The 21,555-nt window shown below is 41.1% G+C and overlaps 2 protein-coding genes across 3 annotated transcripts; one reads left to right on the forward strand and one right to left on the reverse strand.

The window, feature by feature from the left end:
* Nucleotides 1-1,146: 1,146 nt before the first annotated feature.
* TEX38 (testis expressed 38) lies at nt 1,147-3,529 on the reverse strand. The gene is made up of 2 exons (XM_084852600.1): nt 3,514-3,529; nt 1,147-2,463 (listed from the first exon to the last, which is right to left on the reverse strand). Exons 1-2 carry the CDS (start codon nt 3,527-3,529, stop codon nt 1,961-1,963), a joined length of 519 nt encoding a protein of 172 aa, XP_084708726.1. The 3' UTR covers nt 1,147-1,960.
* Nucleotides 3,530-5,684: 2,155 nt separating this feature from the next.
* Nucleotides 5,685-17,684, forward strand: ATPAF1 (ATP synthase mitochondrial F1 complex assembly factor 1). 2 transcript variants are annotated; one of them, XM_084852598.1, is made up of 9 exons: nt 5,938-6,203; nt 6,836-6,944; nt 8,493-8,528; nt 9,362-9,424; nt 10,330-10,380; nt 11,517-11,564; nt 13,594-13,689; nt 14,842-14,949; nt 15,961-17,684. In XM_084852598.1, exons 1-9 carry the CDS (start codon nt 5,962-5,964, stop codon nt 16,159-16,161), a joined length of 954 nt encoding a protein of 317 aa, XP_084708724.1. In that variant the 5' UTR covers nt 5,938-5,961; the 3' UTR covers nt 16,162-17,684. The 2 variants fall into 2 exon arrangements, with proteins under 2 accessions (XP_084708723.1, XP_084708724.1); XM_084852597.1 differs by lacking the exon at nt 6,836-6,944 and having other exon boundaries at nt 5,685-6,203.
* The last annotated feature ends 3,871 nt before the right edge of the window (nt 17,685-21,555 follow it).

Below are 21,555 nucleotides of genomic sequence, written 5' to 3' on the forward strand. Positions count from 1 at the left end.
TAATATCCAGATTAAACTACCACAATGCAATATATGTGGGGCTGTCCTTGAAGACTTTGGAAACTTTAGTTGGTTCAGAATCAGAGCATTTAATGCATGTTTCACTAACTGGAACATTTCAACAGTGTCAGAACATCACTGATTACAAGTGTGTGTCTGCACAATTCAAGGTGAGAGTGTTGATCTTTAAAGCCCTCAATGGCATGGAACCATGGACTACCTTCTCCCATATGAATCTGCCCAGTCTCAAATGATCTGCTTCATCGTCTCTCTTTGGGTTCTCCTCCTTTTGGAAATCAGATAGCTGGTGACAGGGGAGAGGACCACTTCAGTGGTGGTGTTTCCAAGGAATATTCTTCCAAGGTAGATCAAAGAGACACCAATATTGGTGTCATTTAGACATCAGGTTAAATAACTTTCTTTGCTGAGTGGTTTGTGTGTATCCGCTGCTTTAATTTAATTTAATTTTATTTTGTTATTACACTGTACTTGTTTTAATGACTATTTGTAAGCCAGTGTGGATATTTTGTAGAACAGTAGTGTATTAGCATGTTAAATACATATTGCTAATTAACATTATTTAAAATGTTTTAGATGCTGCTGGATGAGCAGACATTGCCATCTATAACAAGAACTTGATTGCTGGGCAGACAAATCACATGTAACATGATGCACATGTTAATCATGCATACAAATTCACAGTGACCAACAAAACACCACAGATAATGCCAGATCACGCAAGGAGAAAATAAGAATTGCAGCATGAGAATGTGTATATTCACAGTCATACCACCACCTCAAAAATGTATTGAGAGTACTGGTTCTTGTTTATCATTGTTCTACAGAGTGAAACATTAACCATTTGAGACAATGGACACAGAAATTGCTTTCTCTCTTCATGAAGCAATGTGTTTTTAAGAGAATATATAGGACAAATATCCCAAAGTTAAATGTTTAAAATTGTTATCCCACCTGCCTAGCTTGTTAAAGCTTGGACAAAATCTTCATATGATATCGGGGTCTGAACCAGAATATTGTTTTTGTTTTAAAGATGTTTGTCCATTCTCTTTTCATTAATATTAAATTATATATTGGGTTTATTTCAGAAGGAATTTGTTTCTTATTTGATTTTCTATTTTTGTGATGTTATAATACATTTCTATTTTTAAAAAGTTTTTTTAAGTAGGTTTCAGCAAAAAAGTTAGAGGTCAGCCAGACTCCAGTTTGTATAATCTTAATCATCCTGGGATGTGATCCATATCTAGATGAGAGTGTTAGGCTACTTTCCTTGCCTGTCTTGCCACCTTTTGCTCTAGGTCTGTACATAGGAATAAAACATTATAATTAGGGAAATCTAGATGTCTGTTCTCTGGACTCTAAATGAATGAGGGAACAAATGATATCTAAATACAATTTTTCCCAGTGTATTCTTGTAAAACCTGGAAATTGGTAGTAGGGATTAGGGTGGTGATGGAGATAATCAGACAAGTACTAGAGCCAGGAGGGTAGGTGCCTAGGAGCAAGCTACTCGGGACCACACAAGTTCTGTGGATTTTAAAGCTGCTTTCTTGCTTCAACCATTAGATGACACTGCTCATATAAAAGTCAACCTTTACTTTGCAACCAGGACTAGACTTTAAAATGAAAGGTGATACTTCTAGTATTCCATGTGCGCCATAAATTATGATTATGTGATATTTTCGACCTTCTGCCAAATGGAATGAAATGAAATGCAGGTCAAATACTTTGTAAGTCTCTTGGAGAATGCATGTGTGCTTCAGTTAGATGTTATATGCAATTCAAGTTGAGAATTCAATTTTTAATTTATACTTGGTGTAGACCCTCTGTCCTCCCTATAATGAAAATAAAACATAAGGAATTTTGAAAGCATTTTGAAACTAGCTTTTAATTAGAGTGCAATTAAAATCACTTAGACTTGCCCTATCCATTAAATTTATTGCTAAGCAGAGATGCTGCTACCAATATTGTATGACTCATTCTTTGACATGGCGGATTTCAGAGGTGAGTTGAACGGCATGCTTTTGGCTGGAATACTAGAGCAAGGGTAAGAAGCTGAGTGCTCAAGCAGTGGTGGCAAGTGAGCGAGAGCACACACACAAGGTATTTCCTGAAACACTGGTTTGAATGGATCTGAATCTGGAAATGAAGGGATGGAGTCACCCTGGCTGTTATTAGTAATCTCACTGGACAAGAAGCTGCCTTGTTGCTTTGCGATGCTATCGAACTCGGGACTACAGACTTCTGCTTTAGATCCAGACTCGGCTTCCTTATCAGCCCTCTGAGCCAAAGCACACTGGAAATACGATTCCGTTTTCATCTGTTTCACCCAGGCTCTTGCACGCTGCTTCTGGTGGATTCGTTTCCTCCATTGAAGGAATAGCATACAACTGAATACCAAGATGTAACAAAATCCTAGACTTCCAAAATAGACGGGCAACAAACCTGCAAATAAGGTCAGATAGTAAGAGTAATGCTTCAGCAGAAGGGCTGTATCTGTTACATATTTCAGTCGAGTAAAAAGACTACCAACACATAAGCATTTGGGTCTGAAATTTGTTCTAATTCTGTTATGTAATATTTTAATGTGCTCTAATATACTTGACTTCTATTTTGATTGAGGGACTCAATCATTTTTTTAACTTGGAAAAGAAGTGTGTGTGCTTGCAAGTTTAAAGGGCCAGAAAGCAATGTGCCCACTACATTTTGCACTAGCTGCAGTTGTCAAACACTTTTCAGGGGCAGTCTCATGCAGAGTGTGTTGTAATGATCTAAATGGGAGTGATTAAGGCAAGGATCACTGTGGCCAGATCATCCTTCACCAGGAAAGGGCATAATTGGTGCACCAGCCAAAGATGGGCAAAAGTGTTCCTTGCATCCACAGACATCTAACTTCCCAGGAGCAACATTGGCTTAAGAAATACTCCCAAACTGTAAAACTGTGGGAGTGCAACCCATCCAGAACAGACTGTACTCCTAGTCCTGGATTAGCTTGTTTACTAATCAGCTGAATCACTCTCTTGTCTGGAGTAAGTCTCAGTCCACCACAGCATCCAGGCAATGGCTCAGGACTTCAACAACGTTGTCCTTTTTGCTATCTTCCCTGAGGACTGGAGAGACTGCCTGCTCCCCCAACCCCAAATCTTCTTATCCTTAAGTTATAATAGTATTCTAAACTATGCATCAAACATATATTAGAGGGGGTGGGATATTGTGGCATTGGGACTGAATCCAATTGTGTGGAATACTACTGTACAAAAGATGAAATGGCCTTGAGGCATGCTATCTCCCTTCGTAAATGCTCCTAGCTGTGGACTGTAGTTTCACTTAGGACGTGTTTAAGATTATTACTCCCAAATGAAAGTATAGCCCACATATATCCCCATTCATATAACCCACATGACGTCACTCACACATCAACTTGTTAAAACATCTAAAGAAACCTTTCAAATAATAAACACTTGCTAATAATTCAGAGGAGACTATGCTACTTACCACTCGATATAATCATTATTTATACACACAAACCCTTTGGAATGTGTCAGATCTGTATCTTAGGCCTCTTCTAGGGAGGAAAGGAAAGCTGAAGGAAAACAGCAGATGGTCAAACTTAGTCTCACTTCACAGTTAGGGACAGAATGGCAAAGAGATGAACATTCCAAAGCTTACAATGAGATAATGGCAGCTAGGATACCACTCCTTGAAGGCTCGAGAACACAACACTCCCCCCTGAAATGCACTGCCTTCAGCACCTGACTGAAAGCTCTCTTGTACAAGAATGGGTAACCAAGTTCACAGCAGACAAGTCTTTGCAGCCAGCAAAATACTCAAGGGAGGGAATTTTCCTAGGTACCGTTGCCATTCTTGGCAGTCTAAAAAATCAAAGACTTTATTTCACATTCAACTGGAAAAGCTCAGACTTCGTTCTCTCTGTCTGTCTGTCTGTCTGTCTGTCTGCCTCTGTCTGTCTGTCTGTCTCTGTATAATCCTTTGTTTTTCTGTGGGATGGAGCTGTAAACAGAACACAGACTTTCCCCTGACCATAGTCTACCCAGGTGTCATCATTCCTTTTAATAGCAATCTCAGATGGTCAAGTGCCTATCGGTATAAAAAAGAAGCAAAGTCACCCAAAACCAATATAGCAGTTTCTACATAGTTGATGACCTTCTCTAGGGCCTGATCTACACCTCGTGCCATATCGATATAATCCCATCATGGTGACACTATATCCCTTTCACGCATTTATACCTTGTAGTGCACACAATGATATCTGTTGCAGTATTTTGGACAAAATGGAATAAAAGGCAGGAAATAACACTAGAGGAGTGGTATAAGGAATGTGTAATGTACCCCAAGAGTTATCAGTGCACTTCAATACCAATAAAAAGCACTAGCCTAGGCAATGAGATGTATCTACATTCGTAAGAAAAATTGTTTTTAAAAACAAACAAACCAAAAACGGGCTGACAAGAACCTGTGAACTTTCAAGATGAACAGGATACTGGTGGCAGTTGAGAAAAACAGAGACAGAAACAATCTAATTTTTTTAAAAAATAAATCAAAAATCAGAAGTCAGGCAAGCTGTAGCCCGATACAGACATTTCTGTCATTGCATAGGGCATTTCTGCAAAGTTTGACCCCAATTACATGAAAGCCTATCCGCTTAGAATTGTCTAGGGCAGCGTGTAGGGATGCCCAAGGAGGGTTGCTCTAGGCTGTTCTCCTTGTGTTTGCTGATCATTGTTTTGGATTTGAATGGTTTTAGCCTATACTATAATCTTATTATTTATGTAAAGTATTTTTTATCTGGCTCCTCAGCCAAAGCATCTCCCAGAGTGGCTTAAATATAATCAGTAAAGCAAGACAGTCCCTGCCTGCAGGCTTACAGTCTAAAAAGACACAACTCACAAGGAAAAAAGAATCGAGTGGGGGTGGAAGAGGGGGAAAAGTCTTTCAGCATGGCCCTGCTTCCCTCTCTCAGCAACCTCCGTACAGCCTGCTGGAATGGTTTACTCTATAAACAGCTGGGATTCTACATAAAAGAAAACCTAATCAATCCTAACCATATCTCATTTTAATGGCATTTCAAGTGATGTACGTGCCTTCCTATTAGCTGTGGAGGCTGGTAGCTCTGTTGTCAGTGGGGTGTCGTGGTGAATCCTCTTCGGGTTTCATTCAGAAGCAGTCAGAACTCTAAAGGAGCTATCCAAGGTGCGAAGAGTAGGATTGCTTCTGAGTAGAAATGCAAAGGATTGCACTATTATTCCTGGGTAGAAATGCATAGATTGACGCTATAATATAAATGTATGCCCAAAATGGCATAATGGCTTCTAAGAGGCAGTTCTGAGGTTTTGCACCTTAGATAGCTCCTTTAGAGTTCTGACTGCTGTTTCTACTGAAACCTGGAGCGGATGCACCGCCCCAGTGACATCGGAGCCACCAGCTTCCACTGCCTAGTGGGAGCCATTATACTTTCCTAGATTTAGATTTAGATTATAGCGCCAATCCTATGCATTTTTGCTCAGAATTAATCCTACGTATGTCTCCATACAAGTAAGCCCGCTCCGTTAAATGGGATTTTCTCCCAGGTAAGTGTGCATAGGATTTCAGCCCGTGCATAGGATTGCAGCCTCATTTGGGATTGCCGTTAATTTGCATTGGACCTTCCTTCCGTATTAAACATGCATAGGATCAAACGGTGCAGCATTGGGTGGAATATTTCACATCCTCTGAAATTACTGGACTTCTTGGGTGCTCGTTACACTTCCCGTGGGCCCCCGATTATTACGCATAGCGTCTGTGGAACTTCGGCTGCTGTACGTCGCTGTAAGGCATTGACTCCTCACTTCCCCCCGGGTTGGTTTGTTTATTTATTTAGGGGCCGGAACCCTTGTGCTGGGCCTCGCAGAGAGGGAGGGCGGTGTTACGTGTTGCTCTCGGTCGATGCGGACAGAAAGGGACAGGATGGCAACGGGGTATCTGCAGCAGCTGTGGGGAGCGGCGGGGCTCGGGCTGTCCCGAGGAGCGCTGGTGGGTCGCTTCGCCGCTCTTCGGCCTCTTGGCCTGTTGCTCCCTCCGCAGCCTCGGCCGCTGGTGTTGGCGGCTCGCGGGGCTGGAGACGAAGGGGGCCTGGAAGCAAATCCCTTCTTCGAGAAATACCAAAGCAAGATCCAAGAACTTCGCAGGTAACATGGAGGGAATCCCTGCACAAAGGGGCAGGGAGCAGGTGAATCTGCCCGTTTGTTCTAGTTAAGTCGTTTCTAGGATTTGACAGTAACCTTAAAATATAAGATCTTATAAAGTAATGACCTCTCTCCTCCCCCGCCCCCTGTAATTGGGCAAGCTCTCGCTTTGCAGTCTAACGGGGCTAGGGCTGCAATTCTGTGAGCCTTTACAAAGAATAAGCGCCATTGAACTCAATGGGATTTGCTTCTGAGTAAACATGCATAGGATTGGGCTGCCCCACGCATTTTACAACTTAGTTTTGTCATACTTCCACATATGACTGTTAATCCACAGCTCAAAATGTATTTGCATGATTTGAGCACTGCCACAAATAAGAAAAGTGTTTGTTGTAGTTTTGCTCTTGCAAGACTTCTACGGTTAACTGTTGACTATGTGCTTACTAGATAAACAAGATAAGATCGCTGTTTTATTATCCTAACCTGCTTTATTATCCTAAGCTGCTTTCCAGTATGAGTTCTAAAGTTAAACTGTAGTAAGATCCTATTATAGCCAGCCATGAACTTTTGGAATAGGGTGGAAATAAATTACACTGGTTGTCTAGTAGCTATAAACTGTTCTAACTTTGAATCAGATCCAATCCAGATATTTTTGAATCCCGAATGGAACAAAGGAATGATGTGAAAAAGCAGCCAGTGGGATACTCGAAGCAAGCAGAGTTTGTCAGATGCGTGGAGGAAAAGGCAAGGCCAATGTTCAAACCTAATTTGTTTGATATTTTATTAACCATTAGAAGTCTGGGTTAGAAAATGCTGTCTAGTGGATGGAAAACATCCTGGCTGTTGTTTTTACAATGTGTTTGTGTATGTTTAAGCTATGAAAAGGTAGTTTCCTGTCCAGTTGTTTGTTTTTATGCTAAATAGTTTTTTGTATGTAGTAGAAGTATTTGTGACCACCGTCGCCTGTGTCCCAGTTTGTTTAAAACAGTAGTTCCCAAAAGGTGGTTTTGTTTTACACTGAGGATCAGTTATCAGGCTGAGATTCAGGAACACCAAAGATATTTCAGAGCTATTTTGCTCACTAGGTTTTTGCATGTATACACTTTTTACGTGAATACAAATATAACTTGTGCAGGTTGACAGCTTCTTGCTGTCTTGTATATCAGTTGACACACGTGGATAAATCTACATACATTGCATGGACTAAGTTGTTATTTCTGAAAGAAAAATGTATACTTTTCTTGTTTTCTGATGATGTGCAAATGTATTATAGCAGACACTTGGAGTTTTTGTAAGTGCTTGTTTAACAATTAACATTTTAAAAAAACTGCTAGCAAATTAATCAGTATGGTTTTTGATAGATTAAGGGCACAATCCTACGCATGTTTAGACAGAAAAATAGTACCCTTAACATTTCTGCAGAAGTTACCTATGAATCTTTAGCTTCGAATACAAAGTTTGCAACTGATTCAGTTACATAAGATTGTGTATCCATGAAGATGAAGGCTGTATACCACTCTAAAGGCCTTCCTAGGAAGGGAACAATCAAAGGACAAATCTATTTCTTTCATCTCTATAAAATGTACACAATAGTAACACTTATAATACAGTTTCTAACTCTTCCCTACACACACACACACCCCACACACACACAGCCTGAGGGCATAACTCTAAAGCAAATTAGTGTAAACGCTTTCCTATATTTGGGACAAATAATAACCTCAAATAATTAGCACAGCCTCCTTGTGGAACCATAGCCACCCCAAATATAATGGAAAACAAATCTTTATGGCAGATGTTACAGAGCTCTGATAAATCAATATCTTTGGCCCAGTGTCATTGGCCCACTGGAATAAAACTGATTTTGCCTTGCTGTAGCCTAAGGGAAAAAAATAAGGCGCTGATAAACCATAAGTACAAACATTTGTTTTCCAGAAAATTGTTCCAGTTACTGCTATAAGAATCTTCATTCACTACATATAAGAAATTAGAAGTATCTTCTAAGAATATAAATCTCAGCCAGTAAGTTCCAACAAAAGCCCAGCCTTGCTTTCTACTGAGAAAGAACCAGCTTCTATGCTAAGTTCTGCTGATGGCATGCATTTAGGTGAACTTGTAGTGTTTCACATAATTCCATGGCTTGCAAGTTGTTTCTGACTAGGTATGTATCTATATATGACTTTTTATCTTTCAGACACAGGACAAATAGCTTGACAGTTTTGTTACCAGGTAGGTTTGTGGCAACATAGAGGATAACAATTTAAAAATTAATCTTTTAATGTTTAATTTTAGGCCAAAGGAACAAAACACGTATTCACAAAAAATAAGGTAAGATGGAATTTTCATTAAACAGCTATTCTGTTTTTTTCTTTACTCTTCTTTATCCTAGTTTGCTTATGAGATGCTATGGGAGCCAGCATGGTCCAATTAATAGACTATTGGCACTGAATCTGAGGGACATGAATTTCAGTTCATTTTTGACCAATGACCTGGTTTGCCTGTAACGACACCCCATGGTTTAAACAACCCATGGGTTGTCGTGCACAAATGGGAGAGCGTAGGTGTGCTAACTCCTGCATGCTCACCACTTTGCTTTCAAACAGCAACCTATGATCTGCTAGTTCTTAGGTTGTTAATGTGACATCTGAACCTGAACGCTTGGTTGGTTTGTGGATTAAACAACTCGAAGTTAGCCCATGGTTTGTTCTTAGGCCAACTGAAAGTGGCTTTCTCACAGCACACATCCCCACAAATTGTGGGTTAGTTAATTAACCCACAGTTTGCCACTGAACTCCACTGTTATGTGCAAACAGATCCATTGACTTTGATGTGGTCTTCAGAGAAGCACCTGTTAGGATGCAGCCAGAGAGGTGTTTTTTCATGCGATCCACTACTGAAAGTCATGTGAAGAACTGGCACAGCCAAACTGCCCCCTGTGAGCTGTCAGTATTTGCACTCAGTTTCCTCTGCCTCATACCCAGCTCATTGGTCTTGACAGAAATCTTGCTGACTTTATTAGTGGAGATTGGTGAACTTATTGTTTCCTGTTAAAGTTCATGTATATGTTTGTTTACACATGCAAGAATTCAGACTTTTGTTTTATTTCTTTTCCTTTTACAGTGGTCTAACATACAAGCTTTATTGTTTGTAATTTGTTTCAGACACTTGATTCTATACTGAATGTTGAGATGATGAAACGGAAGAAGCCTGAAGAAATAAAACAGGTGACAAAAACAGAAATGACTTCTGTATAGTTTGTAAATCCTTAACTGTATAGAGCCTGTTGTTCTGCATACACTTGTGAAAGCTTATATGGCCAAAGCTTCATAAAGTTAATATGCTACATTTCATGCATTACTGTTTCTTACATGGAGATACTCACCACAAATAAAAATAGGAGTTTAATGGCATGTGTAAAGTCTTTTGTGCTCTACATATTGTCTAATCTGTATAATTGTCTGAAACAAACACTTGCATCACACTTCATGCATGATGATTGACTCATAATTATTATTTCCATGGGAGAAACAGTAATTGATAGAAGTCTGTTCCCACATATACCTTGTGTCTGTGGATTGAGATCTTCATCACAGGGCGTTTGGATGCCCCTGCCTTCTGAAGTGAGATGCCTGGTGACTGTAGAGAGATCAAAGTGGAAACTGGGCTCACCTTGATATCTTTTTGGTACCAGGTGAAGTCCTTTTTGTTTCCGTAGGACCTTTAAGGCATCTCTTGATGCAATTTTAATATGCTTTGGTATGTGTTATCCTCCTACTATGCTGTTTCATCTGTTTTATTGTCATTTACTTTTATTGTGTTTGTAGTGTGTTGTTGCTTTAGTGTTATTGTTTGCTCCCCTGAGAGTGCTGCTGAAAGGATAGAAATTCACTTAATAAATGCAATAAAATAATGTATGATGTGACCCTCAATTTTACAAAGTGACTGGCATATGGAAACCATCAGGCTGCAGGATACATAGACCAAGGTCACGTTTTCTTGCTTGAATAATCATTACTGCTCACTAGTCCTATTTGTAATGTTGTGAATGTATGATTATTGCCTTTATTTGAGGTTACTTTAAATTTCAGTGATTATGTATAAGGTCAGTATAGTCACTTCTTTCTTCCAGATATGGAAGCAGTATTTTTCTGGTGAAGACACAGTTTATGCAGTTATTCCTGTAAGTACAATTAATACACAAGAGGGAGGGGCATTGTTTGGCTGAGCTTCCGAGTAAGAGTTATTAATTTACAATAGTGCGAGTGCTGTTGTAATTGAGGCATGAAAGTCTGCTAAGCACGGTTCTTCTTGCTCTTAGTTCTTTAAGTGAAACTGATAATAGGAGTGATCTAAATTGGGAAGAAACGGGCGTAGCTCAATATGCAATGTCCTACAATCAGGCAACAAGTTCTTTGTTTCTTCAGTATTGTATTCAAAGGCAAAACTTAACCCCTGTTAGTTACTATGGGTGCCAGAGCTTTGCCATTCACTCCAGCGGAAGGATCTAATCTGTGTGGGTGTACTCTCACAGGCATACATATATTTATGACCTAGATCCCTCAAATTCAGTGAATAGTGTCTTCATATATACGCGACACCCAGTATAAGTTTACATATACAGGTATATATTCCAGATGTGTGGGTGTGTATGAGGGAGATTCTATCTCACTCTCTCTTACTTTATATTATATTAATTGTAAAATAGGTAAATGTTACATTTATACAATTTAGAGACACCCCCACCTCTGGTATAGATAGGTAAGCAGCATGTAGTTATTCATACATGAGCATTTAAGGCCTTCCTATGGATAGATATTAAACTTTAGAAAAATTGAGCCTTGTCAAGTAGGCTCTGGAATTGCCTTCTGGAAGAAGTATGGCATGATACTTTTCTTGCTGAATGTTTGTGCCCCCCAAATCAGTCGTATTTGATTTTATGGACCTTCAGAAGTTAAAACAAGGAGGTTGGATCCACATGGTCGAAAGTCCCATTGATTTCAGCTGGTCTATTCTAAGAATGACCAAGTTTGGATCCAACCTAGGATGTTTGTTGCTGGCTCTCTTCTGATATTGATGTGGATTGAGAATGTGATTTATTGTCTGTTCCATTTTTATATTGGATTTTCAGAAGTGTAACCATTTTGATGTATAGTTTTGGAAGCCAGCACAAGTGATTGGAAAGGCAAACCCCAAGATTCTAGCCTTTATATCCCAGTGAGGACAGATACTTAAGCCTTGTGGGTTCATCCCTTGAGGATGACCAAAAAATAATGCTAAATAAATAAACCTTCCCCCCTCCCCACTTTCTTTCCAAAGGGAAAGACTTTTGATTTGATGTGGAAGCGAGTTCAGGACTGCCCATCTGTAAGTATGGTGCATGTATCTTGTTGCATCTGTTTTGTTTCTTGTACTCTTCTAACTGTAGAAATTTGCCTGTTGATAGTTTAGTGTGCAAATTGTGTTGGAGTTTGGGTGAACTGTCCATAAAATACTTTGACCTGAATGTAACAGTTACGAAATTCTGCTACTATACTTGCAAATCAAGCATTTTTATACTTTTATATTAAGAATACTTCAGCTCAGCACATAGCACTCCAGGGAATAGATCCTTTCTGGGACAGGTTCATGCACACTTAACTGTTGCATAGAACAATCTAGGAGAAATTCGTCAAGAACAGATTAGGTTTCCCACAGCTGTAAACCAATGTTGAGAAAACTACACTTGTGAAGGCAACTTTTCTAGGCAACAATTAAGAGGCAGAATAATGGCCTGGATAAAATCCACATAATTCTGTTCTGCTTGATCCTGTGTGAGATTAACGGCACTGGTGGATGGCTATGGACAGTTGCTCTCCAAAAATCTGGTGTGATTGCCTCCTTCCTCCAGTTGCTATATTGGAATGCTTGCCACTTGATTACTGCAGCATGGCATGTAATTATTTACAGGGCTCTCTTGATTGTTTTTGGGGAATCTGGGCAGAAAACAGAACCCCGTGGGAGAAGCTTTTAGCTGCGCAGTTTAATGAAAGTTATCCCTTCATTGAGATGTTTCTGGAGGTGGGAGATCCATGAATAGAATCTCCCATGATTTTTAAAAAAGTTAATAGCCAAGGAATGTCGTGATGTTGGATTAAGAACACAAGCAGAGCCATGCAGGATCAGACCAAAGGCCTATCAGCATTCTGCTCCCACAGTGGCAATTATCCAATACAGCAGATTATCCAGTACTGCTGTCCCAAGGAGAGTTTAACCCTTTTAATTATATGTTTCTGTATGTTTTGCTTGCAGGGCCAGTAGCAGCAGGGGAGGGGGTTAACCTGGGAAATGGTATGAGGGAAAATACTTACTTTAAAAAATTGTCTTGTGGGGGAACGGGGGGTTGTGAGTGGCAGGAGGAGAAATGTTGAAGAACCTGACCTTGACTAGATAAAACTAATCTTGAGCGCAAAGGTAATGGAGGTATGTCAACATGGGACAAAAATCTTCATTTTTCTCTGTTGTGTTATATTTACCTTGCAACCCCTTATTAGGATACCCAAAGTAAGCATGCTTGAATTTTTGAACTTTTCATCTAGCAGCTCATGCTTCCCACCCACACCGATTTGCCAGTATGGTATAATTGCTCTCTTCCTCCAGGGTGAGTTTGCTGTGTTTCCCTGCTGCAGGGTGACAAAGGGAGTCCCTTTCCCACTACGCAACAGAGAAAAACTCTTAACCTCCAATCAGCTGCTGATCAAAGATGAGAACTTTTCTCTCCTGGGGCGGGGACTGGGGAAAGAAGCTGGCAGGCCAGATGGGGAATCCTTGTAGGCTGTATCTGGCTTGGGAGGTTCCCCATGCTTGGTATTGTGTGTAATATATTGGTTTTGGATTAGGACCCCATAAAGTACCACTGGGCCATGAAGCTATGGGCCAGACACTATGTTTTAGCCTAACTCACCTAATAGGGCTGTTTGGGAGGGTACCAGCATGTACATCTTCCTGAGCTCCTTGGCCTAAGTACCCATGCTATAAATCTCTGAATACATCCAGAAAATCTTAAGCCTTTAAATGACAATAGGACAAGCTATATAAGGTGCAGTTCAGAAGTTTCAGTGAGACATAAAGCCAAATGACTGCTTTTAAAACCTTGGAATTCTGATGTTAGGTTTTTCCTGTCCTAACGGCAATGCCTTTGCAGTAAAGGCCATGGGCAAAACTGGTCTCAGATGAAGCCATTTGGGACAGAGAGATCCACTCTGAAAGACACAAAGAATCGGTCTCTGTAATTTAATCGATTCCATCTCACTCAGTTATTGTGGCTGCAAATTTGTCTTCCTCTGGCTGTGTTTTTCTGATTTCATCCTGAGCTGGGACTAAATAAACCTAATTGATTTCAACCCCCTCCCCCCAGTTTCTATATGCGTTGCCAAGGAGGGAAGGCTACGAGTTTTTTGTGGGACAGTGGTCAGGAGCAGAACTCCACTTCACTTCTCTGATAAACATTCAGGTAAGGCGGCAGTATTGCAACCGAAACTCTCCCCATGACCTGAGTTCGATCCCAGCAGAAGTCGGGTCTCAGGTAGCCGGCTCAGGTCGACTCAGCCCTCCATCCTTCCGAGGTCGGTAAAATGAGTACCCAGCTTGCTGGGGGAAAAGTTGTCACGACTGGGGAAGGCAATGGCAAACCACCCCGCTATAGTCTGCCATGAAAACGCCAGCGCAAGCGGCGTCCCTCTAGGAGTCAGTAATGACCCAGTGCTTGCACAGGAGAAACGTTTCCTAAGAGACCTGTAGGGAAATTTGACTACCCAGGGTTGGGGTTGGGAGGACAGACTAGGGGTGTTCTTCATGTTAGGTTTGTGGCTGTTTTAAATCATTCCATAAAACACATGACAATTCATTGTTTGTGTGGACACCGATAATGCAATATTATTTGTGGTGCAGGACTTCAAGTAGCTACATTCCTCTAAGATGGTTGCTAAGGCAAAGCAAAAGTTGCATTTTATTTACTGATCAGATCATACATTTGCCCTTACCATCACACTTCTAAAGCTGTCAGTCCTCCAGTCTTGTCTCAAGAGAGGCACATGCTGTCGTATGTGCTTTTAATTGTATGGCTTTATGTTTTATTTTGTATTTAACAAAATAAAAAACTTTGTTTGGGGCGGCATAAAGAAAGAAAGCATCTCAATTCTCTGAGTGCCATTCCTTACATAGGCAAAACAGCACCACTTACACACAAGATGGAGGTATCAGCAGACTTGGAGTGGGGAAGCCCGAGATTTCCTTAGAGAAAAACTCTGAGGGAGAGAAACCTCTAAAATAGCCCAGTGATGACTGAGCAAGCTCAGTGGGCACAGAATGCTGACTCCCTTTCTTTTGAGAGGGATGGAAAACTGAGGCGAGGAAGGAGGAATGGAATGGAGTGCCTCAGATCCTAAGCAGGGAGCATTCTGTGCTGCAACATTTTGTTGCAGGATCCACTTCTTAGGGTTATTTGTCTTTTTATTTCTTATATTTTGTGGGTGCCTCTTTGTGTCTGTACATTGACTAAAGCCTTGAAATGATTGGTTCATTAATTTAAAATTCAAGCTTTTGATCTTCATTGAGGGACCACACTGTGTATACTGATAAATAATGTCATTTCTGTTTGCTGCAGACTAAAGCTGAAGCTGCTCCCAGCCAGCTGATCTTGTATCATTATCCTGAGCTTCAAGAGGAAAAGGGAATTGTACTGATGACAGCAGAAATGGATTCTGAATTTCTGGTAAGGGAAGCTTAGTGAGAAAGGATACTTTCTTTCTTTTTGCCACAAGTGGTACTAATGAAGTAGTTCTTGTAACTGTTTGTGAGTTGTTTAGCCACTGCAAGAAGGACAACCCAAGGATGTTCTGCCCCTAGGTTGTTTGTCGTGCATTTGAACCAGGAACTCTGGCTTGTCTCTCCTCTGACAAGCCAGAGAAATAACCCACAGAGAAATAACTCATGCAGCAGGAGCAATCAGGCAGCGTGCACCAGTATGCCCACTTGTTCACAAAACCCTGTATATAAGAACCCTGGGTTGTTGTGGCATGTGAACGAGACAAAGAGTTAGTGCCAAATGGGTGCAGTTCATATGCTGCAGTTAAGCCCTTGCGCCTCACATTACTCAGTATGTATGTTCTTGCCCCTTCCATAGATAGATAGATCATAGAATAGTAGGGTTGGAAGGGGCCTACAAGGCCATCGGATCTCACAAGGATAGATGGATGGATGGATGGATAGGCGAGCGGGCAATATATGGTAAGAATTCCATTCCAAAGTGTTTTATCTGCAGCTTAGAGGTTGGAACCCTTGACCCTGACAGTAGTTTTCTGTATGCCAGGAATTGGCTGTTGTTGTTTTAAGATGGAACATTCAGTCATGAATGCATTCTGGTGTTAGAGCAGCATCCCCCAACTTGGTACCCTTCACATGCATTGTACTACAACTCTATTACCCACCAGGTTGGGGAAAGCTGTGTTACAGTGTTAGGAGAGCTGTATCACAGCAGTGGACATTTAAGTTTCATGACTGATGCTGTGGTGGGGCAGGAACCTGATTAACAAGACTTTGATTTTCACACAGCTGGATCAGTAGTCTGTCAAACACAAACAGAAACCTGAAACAGATCTGTAGCACATTCCTGAGCTTAGATTTTAAGACACTTGATGCAAACAGGATCATATTAGAACTGCAGAAGGTCTGTAACTCTCCTGACAACTCGCATTGTGTGTGTGTGTGTGTTTTAATTTCACAGAGTGTGGCGGAAGCTCAGTGCCTAGCCAGCCAGGTGCAGCTTTTTTATGCCACAGACCGCAAGGAGACGTTCCGTTTAGTGGAAGCCTTCAACCATCGTCCAGATGAGTTTAAGTACATGTCCGTAGTAAGTGAGCTTGAAGTGAACAGACTCGGGGAAGACCTGAGGCCTCAGCAGGACCCGCCATCACCTACTGCTTGAGCGGCGCAGCAGCCTCGAGCAGAGACAGCAGACGTGGAAAGCAACCTTCCCTTGGTGCCAGACTTGCTGCTTCCTACAGAGATAATCCTGATGGAAAAGAGTAACATGAGAATCTGATGGGGGGAAGAACAGCTTACAAAGGTGGCCACTGTGGTCGCATGGAGGCACTTGCACAATCTCATTTCTTTCTGAATGATAGAGGAAATGAGGAAAGAATAAGCATCCATGTTTGCCACGTGGCCCTTCGGATTTACACACAGCTCATAGAACATTAACATTTAGGAAGATTCTAAGTACCTCTTGTTCATTCAGCAAGGAAAGAGAATGAAAGGGGTGAGCCAAGAGCCTATCGGTGCGTGTGGTGAGTTCTGAGACTAAATATTTTTTGAACTGTGCATCATCAGTGCACATGAAGCTTTTCCACCATGAGTCATAGAGACTCCTACCCCATGGAGCCTAAACATTGAAAATTTTAAGAGAACAAGCACAGAAGGCACATCTTTGGAAATCTCTTAAGCACGACCCAGCGTAACGCTATCTTACATGTAAATCCCCAAACATGAGCTGGTCTTTAAAAAAAAATCTATTGGGTTCAGGCTGCCCTCCATAAAAGGGTGCTCAGTGTTCACCAGAATGTTGCTGGCAGTTTGTGTGCCGTTCTTGGTATGGTAATTTCACCAACTTACTAGTCTGTCATATAGCTGGCAGATGTTGCCTTTATTCTCTAAAGATGGAGATACTATCATTATTATTATTATTTTAGAAACAAGAAGGATCATAAAATATCCTTTGCTCCACAGACATTAGAACTGGATCCTGCACAATCTTCAGTCATTCATTTTCAAAACTAGAGATACCTTTCTGTTATCTCACTTTCTACCTCCCTTGCTGCTTTTGTGTAATGACTCAAATCCTTCTCCTTAGGCCTATGTGTTTATTTCTGAATCTGATATCCCAGCTACAGATAACCTTGAATTCCATAGGCCAGACATTATTTTCTATCCATAAAGAGCAGGAAGGAAGGCAGCTGACAATGTATAGGGGCCTATTGCTTCCTTCCTCAGGTGGGATTTAGGAATGACTATCCGTCCCTTCGGTCTACAGAAATGGGGAAGTACCAGTTATTATGATAAAGGGAGCAGGGAGAGACCTTGCAATATTGACAATATTTCCCAAAAGAGAAATGAATTTGAATCACATGCTCCATGTCCAAGCCTGTCTTTATGCGTTGTGTTGTGCATACTCTGCCAAGGAAAATCCCAGATTTTATTTTCTGCTCAAGCGAAGTGATTGAAAACATGATCCTTGCATCCACTGTGCTGACTTGCATAATGCCTCCTTCTCTGAAAACCAAAATATTACAATACCTTGATAAAACCTGGGATGGGAAGGGGGCAAGAAAGGAAGGAGGCGAGTACGGTTGCCACTTAAAGAAATGGGTTGATTGATCATGTGTGGTGTTTGGTTTTTAAATCTGTATTCATTTGCATATGAATAAAAAGCAGTTGTTCTGAAGAAACAGCAAACTTCCTTTGTCTTTATATGATGCACATGTTTCACAATGGCTGCCATCTTGAGAAAGAAGCATTCCTTCCTGTGTTAACAATATGGGGAGATGCCTCTTCCAGTGGCACCTGCCACTGGTAGTTTATGAAAGTATTAAAGACAATTAATGTTTTTTTTTAATCTGCCCAATTAACAAGGGCTATCCTTTTAATTGACCAAAAAAGATGAATCCAACTACTTGACTAAGGGTGCAATCCTATGCATGTTTAGACAGAGAAAAGGCCTACAGCTCCCAGCAGAATGCATTCCTTCCTGTGTTAGGACTTTTCCCTGTCTAAAATGCATATGACTGTGCCCTAAACATTGCAACCCTAGAGACAGGGTCTTTCTTGGATCCTGAATTGCCCTTCCATGAATAGGAGGAACTCCAATCCAGCTCTTGCTGGGAGAAGGGGGAGAGAATGTTGGCTGATTTCCTCCTGCTGCCTCCATTTCTACCTTCCACAGTGTTCTGGAGAGTCCATCAATCCTCTGGGAAAGATTTTTGTGTGGTACAGGGGCCGGTATGGGAAAGGCAAACCTTCAAAAATTGCCTTGTTCTGCCTTCCACCAGCAGGAGCAAGAACTCAGAATCCAAGCCAAGGTTTTAGGGTATCCTTCATCCACAGAAACACAGAAGAGCAAGGGTCACTCTTGTTTCCAAAACTTTACCAGTACACATTTCCACAAATATCTGGATCTGTAAGATACTGATTCTCTGCCATTTATACACATACATAATTCAGATCTCATGTTATCCTCTGAACTGACGTTTTGCTTTTGCTCTCGGTCTGGACAAGAGGCTGAGGAGCTGTTATTTTGAGTAGCTTGTGCACAGACCGGAATGTCTCACTAGGCTTTCCTGGCTTTGGCTCCACTGGAGGTGTGAGAAAATCAGGCACTCGCGAGGAAGAGTGTTAGATCTTGTGTATTCGGCTGCTCCCATTCCTCTTCCCCAGTTCTGTTGCTCCACATGTTGTCATGGGAACAGTGAATCTCAGTGCTTTGGAGTGGCCTAGACCAGCTGAGTGGAAAACACAAGTAACACCCTGTGGGTGGGCAGCTTTTACCTTCCTTCCTTCACCTTTTCTTTACTCAGAGTGGCGCTGGATTGGATGTGGGAAGCACAGTTCTTACAAGTAGTTTGCTACAGGCTGTTCACCAGCCTTTAAACTATGAAAGAACTACCATCTTATATTTAAAACAACCCCTTTAAATAGTTTAGTTAAATTGATAATCTAATGACCTTGTTTTGCTTTTCAAGTTTTTTTAGTGCTTAGTGTACAGACCAGTCTTCATACTCGGTGAATGGTTTATGTAGGGCTGAGGACATAAACTGCGGTGGTGGCATCTGAGGCTTGTAATTATACCAGTTAGCACTTTTTATTGCAGGGGTGGGGAACCTGTGCCCCTCCAGATGTTGCCAGACTCCAATTCTCATATGCCCCAGCCAGCACAACCAGTGGTCATGACTGATGAGAGTTGCAGTCCAAGAACATCTGGATGCCTGCAAGTTCCCCACTTCTGTTTTAGTACTTTCAAGTGTTCATAGCACTTCACACACATTATTTTGGTAGTCCTTAAAACAGCCTTCCTTAACCTGGTGCCCTCCAGAAGTCTAAAGCATCTGGAGGGAACCAGGTTGGGGTAGGCTGCCTTAAAACAATGCTGTCAAATAGGTTGGCATTTTATCCTCAGATTGCAGACAAGGCTCAGAGAGAGCTGGTTGGCTGAGTTCGTGGCTGAGACAAGGTTTGAATTGGTGACCACAACTCACATTCTTAACCACTACATGATACCAGTTCTCATTATACATGTCCTTGGGCCATCTCCCAGATGAGCGTGCCTTTGAACTGAGATCTTCAGAGGCCCTTTTCTGGGTTCTGCTACCTTCAGAAGTGAGGCAGGTGGTGACCAGAAATTGGGCCTTTCCAGTGGTGGCACCTTGAATTTGGAATTATCTTCCTGGGCAGATTCACCTGGTGCTGAGCCTGATACCTTTTCTGCACCAAGTGAAACCCTTTCTATTTTTCAAGGCTTTTTAGCTTTTAATTGTATTTTTACCCTATGCCAGCTTTCCCCAACCTGGGCCCTCCCAATGCTTTGGACTACAGCTGCCTGCATTCCTGACCATTAGCCATGCTGGCAGGGTCTGATGGGAGTCTAAAACTTCTGGAGGGCACCATACTGCTCACTATGTCTTAGTGTTTGGTGGTGATGCTTTTATTGCATTTATACTGTGAACTGCTCTGAGCATCCTAGTAGATTGAAGTTGTAGGGTATTTAAATTATATTCAACAATGCTAATAAATCCATCCCCACCTCCCAGGGTTATGGCAATTAGTTGCTCTTGTTATAAAATGTCTAAGCAGCTAAAAGCAAGTGGTTAAGAATATATAGCCTGCAACTTAAAATTCTTACATTATTGCAAACTTTAGTTTTCATTTCTGGTTAATACTAGATTTCTCCTGATCAGCTTCAGTCTGTATGATTCAGTGATTAACATTAAAAACAACAACAACGAAGGATCCCACTTTCCCATTTCTGTGTGCATAATTTTAAGCTGCTCTCATGACTTTAAGGTCAGACTTCAATAACTTTTCACAGTAGGGTTAATTACTGAATAAGAAACTTGTGTTCTCTAGCCGTGGTTCAGCCATATTGGAAAATGCATATCCTCCATTGTAATCCTTTGGAAGTAGAAATGTCAAACAAATGCACAACACAGGAACAGCCACTAGAGGGCAGAATTGCCCACTGCAATTCCCTTTTTGTTCTGACTTGAAGTTGTTCCCTGTCTTTTATTATGTTCTAGTGCTACTTTATTTTCCACTGCAAATACACATACATCAGCTTTGGAATAAAAAGGGACAAGAGATGCAATGAGGACCACCCTGTAAGATACACAGAAGTTGGTGCCTCAGTTTCCTGCTTGGCATCACAATAAACATTGTAGGGCAATTGGTACCTCGATAGCATAATGATTTTCACATCCTGCTCTGTGCTGAGATATGTGTAAGCTAGGCAGGTATATGGAAATCACATCTCATTGCAGGGTAGAAGACTCAGAAGAACTATGAAAATTTGTGATGCGATAACCATATTTATCTAACAACCTTCAACATTTTTCCATTGGTTGAGTGAAGACGGCTGGCAAGTCCTTTTCTGAACTAGCTAAGCTTTTTTTTTTAATCATTCAACGTTTAATTTATTTTATCTTAATGTGTATAATGGGATGATGTTCTTATGAAATGTGATGATTTATCTTCAATTGTTTGCAAGCCACCATGTCCGTATGGCAAAATGGCTTAGAATTTCTGGAGAAATCAAGTACTACATTTTGCTCCATGTTAATGCTGAAAATATTTAGGGGGATTAAAAATATCCCAACTGATATCACATCCAGTAGCTTTCGTTTTCCATCAGCTTTCCTGGTCACAATTCTTGACTCGGCTCACTGTACTGAACTGAAGAGATGACATGTTTCTTCCTCCCTGGGGCAAGCAAATAAATAAAACAGTCTTCTCATTTGGATGGAAATGAATGGAGCAAAGTCTTGGCTAATTTCAGAACTGAAAGAAAATGCTGCCAGATGAAAGAGGCTCACTCACTTTGATGGTTCTCAAAGGGCAACGTGATCCTATTGAAGCCAAAAAAAAAAAAAAGCAAATGGGCTTAATCTTGCAGTGGTGAGACCTGTGGGACTAAGTCATTAAAAGCCACCACATTTGGGTTTTCAAGCAGACCAAATTGTCTTGGGGTTGGGCATGTGGATTCCAGAGTCCAGCCCTACATCTTTCTAATCCAGCCAGTTCATGTGTGTTACTGAAACCTGGAACTAACAAATGT

The sequence above is a fragment of the Heloderma suspectum genome, chromosome 4 (assembly GCF_057233095.1).
Source record: "Heloderma suspectum isolate Gila_16-S chromosome 4, 16-S_ref, whole genome shotgun sequence".
In the NCBI taxonomy this organism is placed as follows: domain Eukaryota; kingdom Metazoa; phylum Chordata; class Lepidosauria; order Squamata; family Helodermatidae; genus Heloderma; species Heloderma suspectum.